The following is a 16,021-nucleotide window of genomic DNA, read 5'->3' on the forward strand; positions in this document are numbered from 1 at the left end:
AGCATATTCACAATTACTGACCCGGACGCTGCTCGCATCAGCACCGCCATGCCGCTTTCGGCACACCATGCACTGTGGCGTGCAACAATGGCACTGCTATCCACGTCGTGCACGCCTGCACGCGTCCCCAGATCCACGCCAACGCGTCGTCGACACACGCTGCACCTGTACAGCTGGAGTGGCGCGACTGTGGCCCGCGCGCCCTCGCAGCCGTCTTAAGCATACCCCTCCCACTTATTCACCCCATCACCTCTATGTCCGCTCCCGCTCCCCCCGCTTACTTCGCCGCTGAGCTCGCGGCCGCGCTGGCTGCCCCTCGGCCCCCGCCCGCCGCGGAAGCCAAGCAGTGGGAGCACATCATCGTCGGCGCGCGCCTCGAGAACCGTCTCGTAACTGAACTTCGCAGCGCTTCCCCGCCGCACAACCTGCTGCCGTATGCGGGCGGCTCGCTCGACCCGGTGGCGGGCATTCCCGACGAAGACGACGACGACGACGCGGGCCGCATCGCGACGCTCGTGCGCGCTGCACCCTTCGTCACCACAATCGACCTGCTCGCCGATGCGCCGGACACACACCTCCTCCTGTCCCTGTCCCCGCGCGTCGTCCGCCGCACCCTGCCCGTCTACTGCCCGTGGTTCCCCGGCGTGCTCGTCGAGTTCGCGGACCTCGCAACCCTCGCGCCCCTCGCGCCGCTCCTCTCGCGCCCTATGGCGCCCGAGTGCACACGCCACATCGTGCACGTCAGCGACCTGCTCACCGGCACCGAGACCAGCCAAGACGGCGGCGAGGGGGGGTGCGACAGTGTGAATCTTGACGGACTACGTGCGCTAGGCCTCCTCTGCCTCATTCCCTGTGACTCCCTCGACCTCGTGCTGCACGGGCGGCGCGTGGCGTCCGAAGACGAGTGGGCGCTGTGGATGGGCCTTTTCGTGCGCCTGCTCACGCCCCTCGCCAACCTCTTAGGTGAAGGGACGGAGATCTCCGTTGTTGGCCTCGAGCGCCTCTTCCCGTCCCGCACAGTACATTTGATGACGGAGGGCGACGAGGAGGCGGAGACGCAGCACGGTGTTTTGGGCGACGAGGTGCGGCGCCGCGCGGCGGGACATGGCATTGCAATTTCAAGCGACGCGTGGGCGCGCCTCCGATACATCAGCGCCGACGAGTGGCTAGAGGAGACGGGGATTGACGACGATGAGGCGGAGCTCTGGCTCGCCCGCCCACAGTACGTACAGCCGCTTGCGGCAGAGCTATGCGCCAAAAGCCTGGAATATCTGGCGCAGGAGGATGCGCTGGCGCCAGCAACGTCCGCAACTAGTTGATGATGCATATACAAATACACAGGGCGGTTGGACGCCGACATTAATTCCCTTATACAGTCTTTCCCATCTAATATATTCTGTGACGAGCCCATTACGTCCAGAAGAACGCGAGCGGGTGAGGCTTGGGAACGTGGTGCCCCTCGCGGCGTAGACGCTTGCGCTCCTCGAAGCGCAGGCCCCACGCGATGGCAATGAAGCCGAACGTGCACACAGCCATGGACACCAGGTAGAACTTGGCACCGACGGCCCAATTCGGCGCCTGCTTCGCTGGGTACGTCCACAGCGTGATGAACCCGTTGTTGAGATATGCCATGATTGTGCCCGTGGCGATGGTGATCGTCCGCACGTCTGGCGCGTGTGCAAGGAACGTTGTCGCCCACGCGGCGAGGAGGACGTACGACACGTTGCCCATATAGTTGAGGTACCAACCGATCATGTAGGTAACGCGATTTTCTGGGCGGATGGTGAGGATGATTTCGGAGGCGAGGTTGATCGCCGCGTGGATCAGGAGCGAAGGGAGGCGAACACCCAGCCAGTCGGACAGCCAGCAGAGCGCAACCGTTGCCACGAGCTGCAGCGAGAAGCCGACAACCGGAAGGTAGTTGAGCTCCGCAATCGTGTAGCGCGGAGAGCCGTCCGGGAGCTTAAGCGACTTGAGCCACAGGTTGAAGTAGTTGGAGGGAGCGATGTTGTAACCGAACGCCCATGTGACTGGGGTTAGCTAAACTTTCAGAGGATAGGAGGACTGTATCGACTCACTCGCAATGGCCCACAGCTGCCAGTACTTGAAGGCCTTGAGGAACGAGCGGGCGTTGATGGGCTTGAGGGGCTCGCGTTTGACGCGCGCCGTGCGGCGGCGCGCAATCTCGTAGTCCTTGTCTGAAAGGTACCACTTAGCGAGCGGGTTGGGCTTGTCCGGGAAGCCGGGAATGGAGAAGTACGCAAGAAGAGCGACAAAGATGGTGCACACGCCGTTGACGATGAAGCCCCAGCGCCATCCGGAGCGGCCGAGGGCACCGTCGAGCGTTGTGCTCAGCGCGCCCTGCATGATGCCCGCGAACATGGAGCCAATCGACTGCGCGCACGTGAAAAAGCCCATGCGCAGCGCCACCTCCTGTGGCATGTACCACTGCGACATGACGGTGATGTAACCGGGCCAGGCGGTGCCCTCGGCGAAGCCGATCAGGAAGCGCAGCGCGTAAATCTGCTTGTAGTTGGTGACGAGGGAGAGGCAGCAAGTCATAACGCCCCAAATAAGCTCGGCGCTTGGCAGCCAGTAGTGCGGGCCAAAGTGCGACACGGCGATACACGAAATGTAAATGACGCCAACATATCCACAGTTGAAGAGCGTCGTGAAGTAGTTGTATTGGTTGCCGACAATGTTGATCTCCTCCTTCATGCCGGAAACGTAGGCGTTGGCCTGAAGTCAGCAGGTGTGATTTTCGGGTGCGAGGATTTGTGGCAGCAAACCTCGGCCAAGACTGCGTTGTGGGCTCCACAGAAGCGCCGAGAGTCTTGGGCCAACAGCCGCGACACGGCTGCGTTTGCAACCGCAAGGGCGCCCGCCACAAACCCACCGCCAGTTTCACTCACAATGTTGACCTGGTCAACGTATTTGAAAATGTAACCGAGGAATCCAACTAAAGTGAAAACGATATCGAGCTTCCAGAGCTGCTGTTAGCATGGCTACGCCGTACGATGTGCAGGTGCGGGCCGTGCCTCGCGTGCACGTGCCAGCAGCGGTACTCACGAACCAGCGCTCGGCCTTCCTCTCCTCCTCGCTGAGCTCCTCAAAGGGAACGACGTCCAAGTCCTCAAGCGACTGCTCCTTGTATGGGGTCGGCGCGCCCGACGACATCTCGGCGTCGAGGTAATGCTGCTTGTCTTTTTCAGCCATGGTAAATGAGTGTGGGTGAGTGTCTCGGACTGTGATGTCTGGCCTTATAAACGTTGCGCCGCGCCTGCGCGCGCTCCGGCTTCGCATCGCACAACGCCAACGACTCATCTCTGTCGCCATCGCTTGGCGCTCGCTGAGGACGCACGAAATGTCATCGGCGATGGAGGCACGCCTGCAGACCCTGGGCCAGCGGGCGTTCGTCCAACCACTTCTTCCGACGCAGCAGAACCTGCGCGCGATATGCGGAGGCCCGCGATATCCTGCGCGAATGGTATCATTCGGAAGGGCGAGAGAGCGATGGCGTGCGCCGTCGCGATCGATAAGGCCCGGGATAGGGGAGGGGCCGCCGGGGAAATGCGGCGGGGCAGTTGCGATCGTGGCCAGCCAAGTCAAAAAGTCGAGACGCTCGGGTGGAGCGAGGCGGGATTTGTGGCAGTGATAGGCGGGGGTAAACCGGGATTACGGCGGTAGAGTGCTTGACGTGCTTGACCTTGATTTCCGGTGAATTAGCGCCGTGCCTGATTCCAGTCGAGAACTATGTAGGCATTTAGGTGCAAGGTCATACATAGCTCCTGCACTACTGCAAGTGTGCATATCAATTTCATGAACATTACACGCGTACAGCGGCATGCAAGATTGCTGTCGATCATGTCACGTGTGGCCTGGCTGGCCCCCGGTACGGTTTCTGGGCTGGGGCGGATTGCTAAAGCCATGGTTGGCGTGCCGTTTCGCGTTTCAAGCACTGGCGCCAGGACCGGAGCCCATGAACAACAGCCAACACCGCACGTGCTAGAGGCAATATCGGCTGCGCGGCTCAACTGGTATATTGGTATCCGTGTACTGGATAATCCACTTACAGCGTCGCTGTCTGCATTGTACATACCTTCGTGTTTACCTTACCAGTCGCTTAACACCCAACCATTCATCCCGGGTCAGTCGTAGGCGAAAATGAGGGTTGGTTCTCAAAATCGGCGAGATCCCTGTGTCATCTCCTAGGGGAACGTCAGCCGACTTGAGCTCGGCCTGGTGCTGGTTATTGCGCCGCGCGCAAACCTCCCAGAGCACGGTAGACTGCACCATCGCAGTCGCGATGCACGCGATGAGGGTGAGCGTAGCGGGGACCGAAGTTGCTCGTGCAGCTGCCGGAACGTCTGCGACCCGATGAACCGCCGGGACAGAAGCAGACCATGAGAATGATGTTGACTATGGTTGTCTTGAAGCTAGCGACAACGTCGTCTGGTGGCGAGCGAGTGCGCGAGACTATTGAGAAGGCCTGACGAGAGTACCTGGGGAAAGCCGCAAGGCGAGCGGTGCGGTGAGCCCAGACCATATGACTGTGCTCGGTAAGAAATGCTCGCGTAGCTGTTGACGAGTTCCTAAAGGAATGCTACCTGTCAACTTCCATGTCTAGCACATCTGCTCCGCTGAATAGCATCCAACAGGGCAGCCGCTCCTTCATCTGCGTAGGCCGAAGGTGTTATAACCCCGTCATCATACTTTGCATGACCGCCTGCAATCACACTTCCTGCATCTACACCCTTCTACGTTCAAAACGCCTAGTCGAGCATGTTGAGCGGCGCGTACGCACTGCCGTCAGCAGCTTCTTGCACAGCACTCACATAACGCCGCACCCCGCGCGCCCGCCGGCGTGCCCCGTTTTCTTTGAGTCGTCGTACCCGCCCCGACCCAGGTCGTCCGTGCCCTCGTGCACGACGACACCACGCCCAATTACGCTGTGCTGCCCGCACAGGCGCACGAGGCAGTCCTTGATTTCGATCTTGGCGACGCCGTCCGCGTCCGCCTTGATGTTACCGAGGTCACCCACGTGCCGGTTCTTGTCGGACGGGGCGCCGTGATCGTGTCCGAAAGGGTTGTAGTGCGCGCCTGTGGACATGCACCCGTCGCTGAGGTCGCCGAACTCGTGCACGTGGAAGCCGTGCTCCTGGTCCGGGGAGAGGCCGCGAATCTAGTGTAAGCGAAGCGGAAAAGGAGAGTTGTTGCGCATGCGTGAGCTCCGGGATAGTGCGTCCACAGATGGGATTGCTTGATACGGCCTAGATTGTATGAGACCCACCTCGCCGGTCACGCTCATCTTGTGCCCCTTCTGCTGAAAGTAGACCCAGCCCGAGACGTCGTTTGGCCCGCTGATCGTCGCCATGCCCGCGAGGTGGGCCGCGCACGTGAAAGTGGTGAGGAGGGGTATTTGCATGGCTTGTGTCTGGGGTCAGCTTGGTCTGAGCGGAAAGCTCACGATAAAGAGTGGGTGATGAGAAAGGTCGGTGGTCGGTGACATGCGGTTACTGCGAAATGCCTCAAGGGTCGATGTCGGCCGAAACGTCTTGGCGGTGGAGGCCACTGTCCGGGGTGAGCGCCGACACACGTGCTGGGCTGACACCAAGCCGAAGCGCGATGGCGGGGCGGAGGCACCGGCAGAGAGCTGGACAGCACCGAGAGAGCTCCTATACGAGAGCGAGACTGGCCGAAGTATGGATGAGTGCAGAGGCGTTATCAGATAGCGTTGATGCTGGGCATGACGTCACACGTCTACCGACCAAGTCGCGACAGGCAAGTATCTGTACATGTACACTTCACAACAACTACAAGATGCAATCACTGCGCGCTCCTGGAGCCATGTGTCCATCTGTAAGGCCCACACACTCCTCTGAACCCCCGCACAATCCCTCGCTACGGTGACTTCCGTCTACTTGTCCGTGGCCGGCGTAGGAGCGGGCGGCGGCTGGGGCGCAGGCTCTTCCCACGTCGAGGGGTCGAACGCGAAGCCATACTCGAAGTCGTCTGTCCAAGCAGGAGGCCAAGCTCAAGTCAGCGGGAGCGACATGAGGCGTACAACTCATGGTACGGGGAGTTGAGTGGGGTGGGTAACGGATTGATAGATATGTCGGCGTGAGTGAGCGGATGTGTGGTGGCGACGTCGTGGTCGTGCGTGCTTATAACTACCGCGCCACGGCGAGCATCATGTGCAGCGTCGTAGTCAGAAGCAATGTACGGTGGGACGACCACCCGCCCCAACTACTCGCTTGCAGGTGGGGGCTGAGAAGGCACACATCACCGCGGTATGTCGGCTTTCTCCTTCGTGATTCTTAAGTGACCACCCACCACATCCATGATGCATGTGACCACGCAGCCAGCATAAGAGCAGATGACCAGCGTCACCGCCGGTCGAGCCCTTGCCACTTGTCCTACCTATTACTGACGATGAACACCCGCGGAGGTGAGTCGGAGCCACACTACTCTGCGCGCCGTCGAGGGAGTCTGGACATGGTGTAGAGCCTGGGTACTCGCTCACACAGTCCCCAACCGCCAGGCCGAGACCGAGACGAAGGGCGATTTCGAGATCTTCGACATGAAGTTTGCCGAGGGCCGCCCCCGCCGCTTCTCCAACCTCGGCATCGACTTCCTCGACGACCCCGACCACCGCCCTGGCCTCGAGGGCACTTACCACGCGCACCACGCCGAGAGCTACCACGGAGACAAGGAGCACCGGAACTCGGGCATGGACGGCAAGGCGTAAGCGCCAGTATGGAGAGGCACGAGAAAGGCGTTCATGTTGTAGTGAGAAGTCCCAGACGAGCCTGCGAAGCTCCATCATCATGCACATAGTCTGATGTCGGCGTGATGCTGGGCGCATTCTGATCAACTGTCCGCAGGCTACCGCCGACGTCAAACTGCGCCGGCACTCACTCCGTGCCCTACGTATCCGCGTAGACGCCCATGCATACCTGTAGCTTGCGGTTACGTCGACCGGGCGAGGTGCCCAGATAAGGCATAGGGGGCACATGACCACATCCCGATCACGAGCCGAAGCCTCCTCATCTTGCTTCGCCGTATAAGACACCCACGAGCTGCCGAAGAACACGCATCACTCACATCATGTTCCCGCACAGCTCGTTCACTCGTGGCGAAGCGACTCCCCGTGCGCGCGCTAAGAGATCTTCTGACACCAGGCGGCCTCCACGGCACGCGCACGCCGCAGCGGCCCCGCACGCCGGCGCAGCGCGAGGACAGCCCCACTGTCACGGACAACAAGATCCCCGCGGTCGTCCCGCCCGCCGTGACGACCATGGACACGCGCCCCATGACTCCTGACTACGCGAAGACGCAGTACATCAACATGAGCGGCATGTCGAGCTGGTAGACGGAGGAGAGAGTGCGGCGAGGGGAGTACCCCTGGGCCGCAGTCAGAAGCGCTTCGAAAAGTCTCACAAACCACAACAACACCTCCTTTGTCATCGTGTACATGTATTCCTGCATTCCGCCGTTGCTCCTATAAACATTTCCGTGTCGTGGAGTTGATGGGGTAACAGACTCTGGAGGTGAGAGAAAATGCCATGTTCACTCCATCGTGGTGTGATAACCCCCACTCGAGATAAGGGGCATCGACTGTACTGGCGCGCCCTCGGCCGGATGGCTGGTAGCACGATACAAGGTCCCGATGGTGCCAGTCTGCAGTGAGCCAGTAGTACGACAGTCTGACCCAGCTGAAGATATTCAAATCTCACTGTGCGTGACGAGGCCGGGCTCCCCGCCGAGGCGGAATTCTCCTGGATGCGCTGAAGCGAACGACTTCGACACCTCCATCGTCTGTTTTGGGAAGAAGTTACCTCGCAGCCTCCTCAATCTCACCGCTACCTGCCATAACTCAGCATCGGAGCTGTGCAAGGACTGGCCAGAGCAAAACCCGGATTGTGGATTCAAGTCGTGGTCGGGTGCGTCACAGCAGAGCACATACCAAAGACCACAGGCGCGGAATGGTCTGGGGCGTCTCCCAGTTCTATCGTATCGGTCGACATTGCACATGCGCCCCGTTGCTACTGCTAAACCTTGACAGCCGCTACATCTTGACACAACGATGATGCAACTCTGGAGCAACAAATGCCGCGCGTGTCTTCACGCACATGGCACACGCCCAGGTGGGGCACCTTGTCGGAGATCGGGGTCGGCGTCAGTCGTTCCTGCAACCAATTGCACACCTCCGGCATCGACGGGGCGTTATGAGAACGCCGGTGTCGCGCTCTGTGACTGCTAGTAGCACGAAGTCAAAGATAACACCGGTCTCTCTTGTTCGGCTTAGTCGATGAGCAGCGGACTCAAGCGGGGCTGCTCAACGGAAGGTGGAGGACGCCGTTCCGATGCCTGACGCACCAAACGGCTCGAAATCATCATAACCAGTACCGGATATCGTCGAGCGGAACACCTGATCAGCTGATGGCGCTCCGCCACGTCCCTCCACGCCGACGCTAACTCTCCAAGACCGATAGATGCGATATCCCCGACCCGAGGTGCGGAACGTGAGAAACGTTTGATGCGACTTCTTTTTGAGATGTTGCAATTGCGGCGGAGGGTGTGAGCATATGGAGATCGAGAGACCTGGTGATGACGGCAGGGTGAGTTGTGGGGTGGTTGAACGGGAGCAAATGCGGAACGGTGTTGGCCGGCAAATCGTTTACCGTGGGCCAGCGGGCCGAACGAGCACCCGATTCAGGCACATCCGGAGCGAGCGCGCTTGCCATTCAGCGCGGCAGAGTGAGAGAGTTGGATGTACAGCGTGGCTTTTGATGCTGCACTAGCTCCACCTCATCTGCATAGAGATGCGCAGACAGCAGACCGCAGCAGGGCAAGGCACAGAGAAACAGCGGCAGGATGCGGTTGGGAGCGGCAGAGCACCCTCACCTGGCGGAGCAATTCCGCCCCGCCCCGGCTTCCGTCCCCACCCCCGCATTCGCCAGACTATCTCGATCATGCGTCGCCCACCTCTCACAGACTACCGCTGAGTCCATTGGGTAATCGGGTACTCGACACTCTGCTCAGATAACCACATATATAAACGCCCTTGCATCATCCATCATGACCGCATCCGACGATACTATGACCAAGCCCATTGCAACCCCTCCCAACGGCACGAGCGAGGCGCCCGCTCCGCAGCTCGCTCCGACGCCGGCCAACGAGCGCGCACAGGCGTGGTTTGCGGCGCTCGACGCCGCCCTCCGTGCCAAGGACATCCCCGGCGCTGCGTCCCTCTTCGCCGCCGACTCGTACTGGCGCGACCTCGTCTCGTTCTCGTGGAACCTCACAACGGTCGAGGGCCCTGCGGGCGTCACCGATCTGCTGGAGCACTCGCTGGAGCGCACTGCGCCTGCGGGGTGGCAGCTGACGGAGGACGCGAGCGAATCCGATGGCGTGACGACCGCGTGGTTCCGCTTCGAGACCGCCACGGGGCGCGGGTGGGGACTTGCGAGGCTGCGCGACGAGGGTGGCACGACGAAGTGCTGGACCCTCATTACCGCGCTCACTGAGCTCAAGGGCCACGAGGAGGCGCGCGGCGCCCGCCGTCCCAAAGGTGCCGAACACGGGATCATCAAGAACCGCGTGACGTGGAAGGAGAAGCGCGAGGCCGAACAGCAGCGCCTCGGTGTCGAGGACCAGCCTTACGTTCTTGTCATCGGCGGTGGGCAGGGCGGTATTGCGCTCGGCGCTCGTCTCCGCCAGCTTGGCGTGCCTTCCATTGTCATCGACAAGGCTAACCGCCCGGGCGCGCAGTGGCGCGGCCGGTACAAGTCGCTCTGCTTGCACGACCCCGTGTGGTACGACCACCTCCCGTACCTCAAGTTCCCGGACAACTGGCCCGTCTTCACGCCCAAGGACAAGATCGCTGACTGGCTCGAAATGTACACGTCCATCATGGAGGTGCCGTACTGGACGTCGACGGAAGCCAAAAAGGCCACGTACAACAAGAGCAAGCAGGAGTGGGAGGTGCAGGTCATCCGCGACGGCAAACCGCTCACCCTGCGCCCCACTCACCTCGTGCTCGCGACCGGCATGTCCGGCAAGATGAACTACCCCAAGTTCCCGGGGCAGGACATCTTCAAGGGCGAGCAGCAGCACTCGTCACAGCACCCAGGTCCCGACGCGTACAAGGGCAAGAACGTGGTCGTGGTCGGCTCGAACAATTCGGCCTTTGACATCTGTGGTGCTCTGTACGAGGGCGACGTCGGCTCCGTGACCATGATCCAGCGCTCGTCGACCCACATTGTCCGCTCCGAGACGCTCATGGATATTGCCCTCCGCCCCCTGTACTCGGAGGAGGCCGTCGCGAACGGCGTCACCACCGAGAAGGCCGACCTCATCTTCGCCTCTATGCCCTACCGCATCATGCACGAGTTCCAGATCCCAACATACCAAAAGATCGCAGAGCACGACGCGGCCTACTACAAGAAACTGGCCGACGCAGGCTTCCTCCTCGACTTTGGCGAGGACGGCTCGGGCCTCTTCATGAAGTACCTCCGCCGCGGGTCGGGCTACTACATCGACGTGGGCGCGGCCGAGCTCGTCGCGGACGGCAAGGTCAAGCTCGCACACGGCAACGTCGACCGCCTCACTGAGACGTCGGTGATTCTCAAGGACGGCACTGAGCTCCCCGCTGACCTTGTCGTGTATGCGACTGGGTACGGCTCGATGAACGGGTGGGCGGCTGACCTCATCTCGCAGGAGGTCGCCGACAAGGTCGGCAAGGTGTGGGGACTGGGTTCCAACACCATCCGCGACCCCGGACCCTGGGAGGGCGAGCAGCGCAACATGTGGAAGCCGACCCAGCAGGAGAACCTCTGGTTCCACGGCGGCAACCTGCATCAGGTGGGTTTTGACAAGGCCACAGCTAACCTTCCAGTCGCGCCACTACTCTCTGTACACCGCCCTCCAGCTCAAGGCCCGCTACGAGGGTATTGAGACGCCTGTGTACCGCCTCCAGGAGGTGCACCACCGGTCGTAGAAGGATAGAAGACGTCAGCAGTTGCATCGTAAAAGGCAGTAGCCATGGTTGTCATGTATATGAGTTGAGCATTGGCGAGATGTGGTCCATTCTCACAGAGTCATGTCGCAGCGCCTCGTGTCTGCCCACCTGCCCAGACCCAGGATGCTCCGATCATGTTGCGTGGTATTTCCGGGCAGCGCACATGCTACAAAATCGGTCAACTGCGTGGTGGATGACACGGCGCAGAACAGCGGCCGAGCCAGTGCGGAGACCCCCCGCTTCTCTGGGCGCCGCCCTCAGGAACACCGGTCCGAGATAACGCGTGGGGAGTAGCGCCGAGCCGGCTTTCGGGTGTACACCGTGCCCACCTCGGCGCGTGTGCATGATACATGCTTCCATACATCTTTCTCGCACTCTCACTCCACTCTCACCAAACACTCAGATCTTCTCACGCATCATGAGCCAGGACCAGCAGCGCGTCGCCGTCGTCACAGGAGCCGGGAGCGGCTTCGGAGCCGCCATTGCTCGCAAGTTCGCGAAGGACGGGGTGGCCGTTGTCGTCTGCGACATCGTGAGTGCTCCGTTCAGCGGGGCTGATGCCAGAACGACGACGCCGGCAAGGCCGTGACAGACGACATCAACGCGAAGGGCGGCAAGGCCATCTACGTGAACTGTAAGTCTGCGCCTCGCCGCGCTGACCGCAGGCGATGTGGCGAAGCGTGAGGCGTGGGAACGGCTGCTGGCCGAGACGACGCAGAAGTTCGGCGGCGTAAACTTCGTGATCAACAACGCGGGCGCGACGTACAAAAACAAGCCGGTGCTCGACACGACCGAGCGCGACTTCGACCTGTGCTTCGACGTGAACATGAAGTCGGTGTTCCACAGTGTGCACGTCATGATTCCCGCGCTGCGTGAGACGCGCAAGCGCGGCGGGCCGGCCGCTATCGTCAACGTCGCGTCGACGGCTGGCATTATGGGCCGCCCCGGACTCACGTGGTACGCCGCGAGCAAGGCTGCGTGCATTTCGTGCACCAAGAACCTTGCGATCGAGTTCGGCCCCGAGCAGATCCGGTTCAACGCGATCTGCCCTGTGTTTGGCAACACCGGGCTCAAGCACATGTTCATGGGCGAGACGACCGAGGACATGTTCATCAAGAGCATCCCGCTCGGCCGCTGCTCCGAGCCTGAGGGTGAGTGGGGCCCAGAGGCCCAGGGGGTGGAAGGCCGAAGGTGCACAGCTGACTCCAGACATCGCCAACTCGACCGTGTTCTTGTGCTCGGACGAGGCCTCGTTCCTCACCGGTGTCGCTCTCCCCGTTGACGGTGGCCGGTTGGCCTAAGCGCGAGGCCGACGCGAAATCGAGCAGTAGAAAGTACAGCAGTGGCTATGCAGCAGTATTCAGATCGAGCTCTAGAAACTCCACCTGACATCGCCTGACTCAGCCGCTATCAGATGCTATGCATACAACTCTAGATCGGCTTGAGCCCCACCATTTTGCGCAGCTGCTCGAGCAGCATCAAGCTGATGACGGTGTGCGGCCACAGGCGAATCCAGCACCCAAAGAAGCCCTTGTAGAGCGCAAACGGCCCCTCGTACCGCAAGAGCTTGTACGCGCAGTCGAGCGAGCCGCGGAACTGACCCGACGCGTCGTTCATCACGCGCACCTTGATCGTGTCGATCGGCGCGGACGTCACCGAGCACATGAAGCCCGCGAAGCCTGAGCACAGGAGATGTGTCGTTATCCCCTCGGGGAAGTGGTGGGAGTAGTGCGAGCGCACAAAGTGCTTCGCGACGTCATACGAGCCGAGCTGAGACGAGGTAAGGACGCCGGCACTTGGGTTAGCGGTGGGTGTTGCGCGCGGGCGGCGAGCAGGTGAGCGTGGCTTGGAGGGGAGCGCAAGCTCCTCTGTTCCTCTGCACCCCTGTTCATCCTCCGCCTCTCCCGCGTACACTCACCGCAAGATAGTCGGCACAACGGCCTTGTAAAACCCCCCGATCCCCGCCTCGCGCCAGATCGCGCGCGCATGTCCCGTCAAACCGAGCTGCGCGCCCCCGATAGCTTGCAAGCGCACCTTGAGCAGGTCGGCAGGGTTGGCGATCGCACTGCCCAACATGCCCGAAAGCAGTCCCGCACCCAGCTTAACGCTGACGTCCTGCGCATCGAGCGACGGGGCGACGTCGAGGATGAGGTGCTTCATCGCGTCGTACGCGCCCATACGGATGCCCGAGCTGGCGTCAGATCGAACACGAGGGAACGCACTAGCTCATCTCGCGCAGCACGGACGCGCTCACGCCGTTGTACAGGCTCAACACGCCTTCTTGGCGCACCATGGCCACGAGCGTGCTCACGAAGCCTGGGGAGAGCCCCGAGCCCTGCTTCACGAACAGCTGTTGCCGGACCTTGACGAGGTCTGCGGGGTTCGTCACGCATGCGGATGTCGAGTTGGACACGCCTGGGGTGAGTTTGCGGAGTTGGGGGGCCGAGTCAGCTCTGGCCGAAGCTGTCGCTCTGCAGTGCTCTTGGTTGAAGCTCAGGCTCAAGCTCAGACCACCTCGACGATCTCGCACCAGTCACCGCCAGTCACCGCCCATATCTTCCAACTCACCCGCTAACAACATCTTCAACCCGACCTCCTGCGCGGGATGCAGCCGTTCCTCGAGCCCATCATGGCTGTGTGGATGAAGCTTCGCCTCGATCTCGTGCGCCGTCTCGACAAGCGCCTGGTCTTCCGGCACGAGCGTGGCTGGTGCGCCTGGGAGGCGCGAGGACATCGTGGGGGACGCCGGCACGGGTGGTCAAGGGCGCTGGGGCGGGGCGAGCGTCGAGGATAGTCCGAGTCCGTGTTCAGTCGAGTCCGTGTACTCCAATCCGTGCAGTCCAATTCGGTAGTCCGTGTTGTGTCCAATCCAATCTGTGTCCAGCCCAGTCCGCCGTCGAGGTGAGTAACGAGAAAAGCGCGTCGCGCTCGTCCAAGCGTCACGAAGTCGCGGAGGCCGGGCCGGCTCTTGGTCGGGTATTTCATTCGGCTACCTCCGATCCGACATGACATGCCCACTCTCTGCGTGGCGAGCACGTGTTCTGAAGAGCTCGGCGACCCCACCTCTCCGTGCGACTGCAGTTCCACAGCGGAGCTGGAAGCGGACGCCCTGCAGCATGTAACGTACGGCACCAGCAGCACACGGCAACCAAAACTCATACATCTATGACCTGATACCCATGCGGACCGGGGACGTGTCCTCGTCCGCGGTATCAAACACGTCCTTGACGGCGTCTGCGCCGTCGTCGCGCGGCGCCTCGGAGCCCGGGGCGGGCTCGTCGCCCGTATCCACGCCGTCCACGACGCGCGGCGCCTCAGGCGCCTTGGCCGCCGCGATAATTTGCACCGGCAACGGCCGCTCGCCCTTGTCCACGCGCTCCTTCTGCACACCCGCAATGAGCGCAAGCACCTCGCTCTCGTCCATATACTCCGGCTCCGGCTCCGGCTGCGCCTTGGGCTTGCTCTTGCCCTTGGTCTTGCCCTTGGTCTTGACCGGTGGCGCCTCTTCCTCTTCCTCGTCCTCCTCCTCGACGGGCGGCGACCACTGCGCAATATGCGCCGCGACCCACGCTTGGTCTTCGTGCCCGCCCCGGAAGACGTCGCCGTACACGTTGTACACGCACGCCGCTTCTGCCTTGCGGCTTGCGCGCACGGTCCAGCCTTCGACGCATGCGGTCACCCCGCACCGGCCGAGGACGCAGGTCGCGCCGCCGGGCGCGACGCCGGGCACGAAGCGGCAGTCCTCGCCGCTCGTGGATTCCGGCACGCCGTATTCGCCGAGCACGCAGCCACCGCAGGACGCTGGGGTCAGCATTGCGCGTGGACGGGGGAGTTGTGGCAGAGGGAGGAATGAAGGAGACAAGGAAGGGGACTCACAGATAGTCGAGTTGACTTCGACACACTCCCATTCCCCCCGCGTGGGCGTGTTGCACTGCATCTTGCCCTTGGGACAGGCGGGGGCGCGCGGCGCCGCCTTGCCCTTGCCTGCCGGGACGAAGGTGCGTGTGATGTCGTACGCGCCGCCGCAGTTTGGAGCTGAGGTTAGCGGGAGGTAGATATGGGGTGGCGAACGGCTCCAGAGGCCAAGCTGGGAGGGGGCGAAGCCAGGGGAGGGAAGCAGTGGAGGCTGCGAAAGAATAGGGAGGGAAGAAGGAGGAGGATGACTCACCAGAAACAGCCTCGCCAAGCGCAATGTCGGGACCGCAATAACACGACCCAGGCGCGTAGTAAGCGTACGCGTTGCCCGCGGCGCCGCAGGACGTCTGCTGTTAGTTGGAGCGGAGGGGAGGCGCACTGTGCACTCGTCCTTGGACGCGGCTTTGATGGCGGCCAGGCGCGGCTCGACGGCGCGGATGGCGGCGGGGTCAACGCAGAGCGCGCGGGCGGATGTTAGGAAAAGGAGGGCGAGGGCTAGCATAGTTGGGGAGGGGTAGGAGGGGTCGAGCGAAGGGATGCGGGGAGGGGGGAGGCGAGGACTAGGGCCTATCGATGGTCGTTGACCGTGTCGGTGGTCACCAGCGACAATAGAGCACTACTGGAGATGATATCGATGAGAGACTGTAACGGCTGACGATCAGAGGATCTGCGGGCGCTGTTAGAAGCTTTAATGAGAGGTGTGATGAGTGAGACAGCGAGGCCTCGAAGCTACTCCGTAGCATTGTATGGGAGGCGAAGGCGGAGGCGGCCAGGAGGCAGACGCAGAATAGGTGGATGGTAGAATAAGAGGCAAAAGTTTGATTCAGTTGGTGTGGTCGACTGAATGGAATGAATGGTGTGGCGTCAATTCATGTTGCCCTGAGCACCCACCAAAACCACCGAGCTAGGCGGCATGGCGGAGGCGGAGGCTGCGGGGAGGACGGAGGCGAAGCCGAGGCGCAGGTGGAGCGGGCGTGCAGAGCTTGCATAGCATGGTACCGGAGGTGGCAGTCCGGTATGCGCCTGGGCCTGGGCTTGAGCCGACAAGGAGGTATGGTAAAGGAGAGATACATCTCTCAGGCA

General features: G+C 61.7%; 8 protein-coding genes across 8 annotated transcripts; 3 read left to right on the plus strand and 5 right to left on the minus strand.

Moving 5' to 3' along the window:
* Positions 1 to 254: 254 nt before the first annotated feature.
* Positions 255 to 1,319, plus strand: COLE_01440 (uncharacterized protein; the record flags this gene model as incomplete). The annotated part of the gene is made up of 1 exon (XM_018421642.2): positions 255 to 1,319. One exon carries the CDS (start codon positions 255 to 257, stop codon positions 1,317 to 1,319), a length of 1,065 nt encoding a protein of 354 aa, XP_018282874.2.
* A 91-nt stretch (positions 1,320 to 1,410) lies between these two features.
* COLE_01441 (uncharacterized protein) lies at positions 1,411 to 3,216 on the minus strand (the record flags this gene model as incomplete). Its single annotated transcript, XM_018419297.2, has 4 exons — positions 1,411 to 2,030; positions 2,079 to 2,739; positions 2,913 to 2,990; positions 3,070 to 3,216. 4 exons carry the CDS (start codon positions 3,214 to 3,216, stop codon positions 1,411 to 1,413), a joined length of 1,506 nt encoding a protein of 501 aa, XP_018282873.1.
* A 1,556-nt stretch (positions 3,217 to 4,772) lies between these two features.
* COLE_01442 (uncharacterized protein) lies at positions 4,773 to 5,425 on the minus strand (the record flags this gene model as incomplete). The annotated part of the gene is made up of 3 exons (XM_018421641.2): positions 4,773 to 4,803; positions 4,836 to 5,182; positions 5,291 to 5,425. The coding sequence occupies 3 exons, from the start codon at positions 5,423 to 5,425 to the stop codon at positions 4,773 to 4,775; spliced, it is 513 nt and encodes a 170-aa protein (XP_018282872.1).
* A 783-nt stretch (positions 5,426 to 6,208) lies between these two features.
* On the minus strand, positions 6,209 to 7,015 carry COLE_01443 (uncharacterized protein; the record flags this gene model as incomplete). The annotated part of the gene is made up of 1 exon (XM_018427560.2): positions 6,209 to 7,015. The coding sequence occupies one exon, from the start codon at positions 7,013 to 7,015 to the stop codon at positions 6,209 to 6,211; it is 807 nt and encodes a 268-aa protein (XP_018282871.1).
* Positions 7,016 to 9,081: 2,066 nt separating this feature from the next.
* COLE_01444 (uncharacterized protein) lies at positions 9,082 to 11,002 on the plus strand (the record flags this gene model as incomplete). The annotated part of the gene is made up of 2 exons (XM_018426251.2): positions 9,082 to 10,866; positions 10,901 to 11,002. The coding sequence occupies 2 exons, from the start codon at positions 9,082 to 9,084 to the stop codon at positions 11,000 to 11,002; spliced, it is 1,887 nt and encodes a 628-aa protein (XP_018282870.1).
* Positions 11,003 to 11,441: 439 nt separating this feature from the next.
* Positions 11,442 to 12,324, plus strand: COLE_01445 (uncharacterized protein; the record flags this gene model as incomplete). The annotated part of the gene is made up of 4 exons (XM_018421059.2): positions 11,442 to 11,555; positions 11,588 to 11,657; positions 11,689 to 12,174; positions 12,233 to 12,324. 4 exons carry the CDS (start codon positions 11,442 to 11,444, stop codon positions 12,322 to 12,324), a joined length of 762 nt encoding a protein of 253 aa, XP_018282869.1.
* A 130-nt stretch (positions 12,325 to 12,454) lies between these two features.
* Positions 12,455 to 13,757, minus strand: COLE_01446 (uncharacterized protein; the record flags this gene model as incomplete). Its single annotated transcript, XM_018426250.1, has 4 exons — positions 12,455 to 12,818; positions 12,942 to 13,214; positions 13,246 to 13,438; positions 13,592 to 13,757. 4 exons carry the CDS (start codon positions 13,755 to 13,757, stop codon positions 12,455 to 12,457), a joined length of 996 nt encoding a protein of 331 aa, XP_018282868.1.
* A 429-nt stretch (positions 13,758 to 14,186) lies between these two features.
* On the minus strand, positions 14,187 to 15,440 carry COLE_01447 (uncharacterized protein; the record flags this gene model as incomplete). The annotated part of the gene is made up of 4 exons (XM_018421640.2): positions 14,187 to 14,824; positions 14,900 to 15,058; positions 15,192 to 15,285; positions 15,318 to 15,440. 4 exons carry the CDS (start codon positions 15,438 to 15,440, stop codon positions 14,187 to 14,189), a joined length of 1,014 nt encoding a protein of 337 aa, XP_018282867.1.
* Positions 15,441 to 16,021: the final 581 nt, after the last annotated feature.

The sequence above is a fragment of the Cutaneotrichosporon oleaginosum genome, assembly GCF_008065305.1.
Source record: "Cutaneotrichosporon oleaginosum strain ATCC 20508 chromosome Unknown ATCC20508_contig01, whole genome shotgun sequence".
In the NCBI taxonomy this organism is placed as follows: Eukaryota; Fungi; Basidiomycota; class Tremellomycetes; order Trichosporonales; family Trichosporonaceae; genus Cutaneotrichosporon; species Cutaneotrichosporon oleaginosum.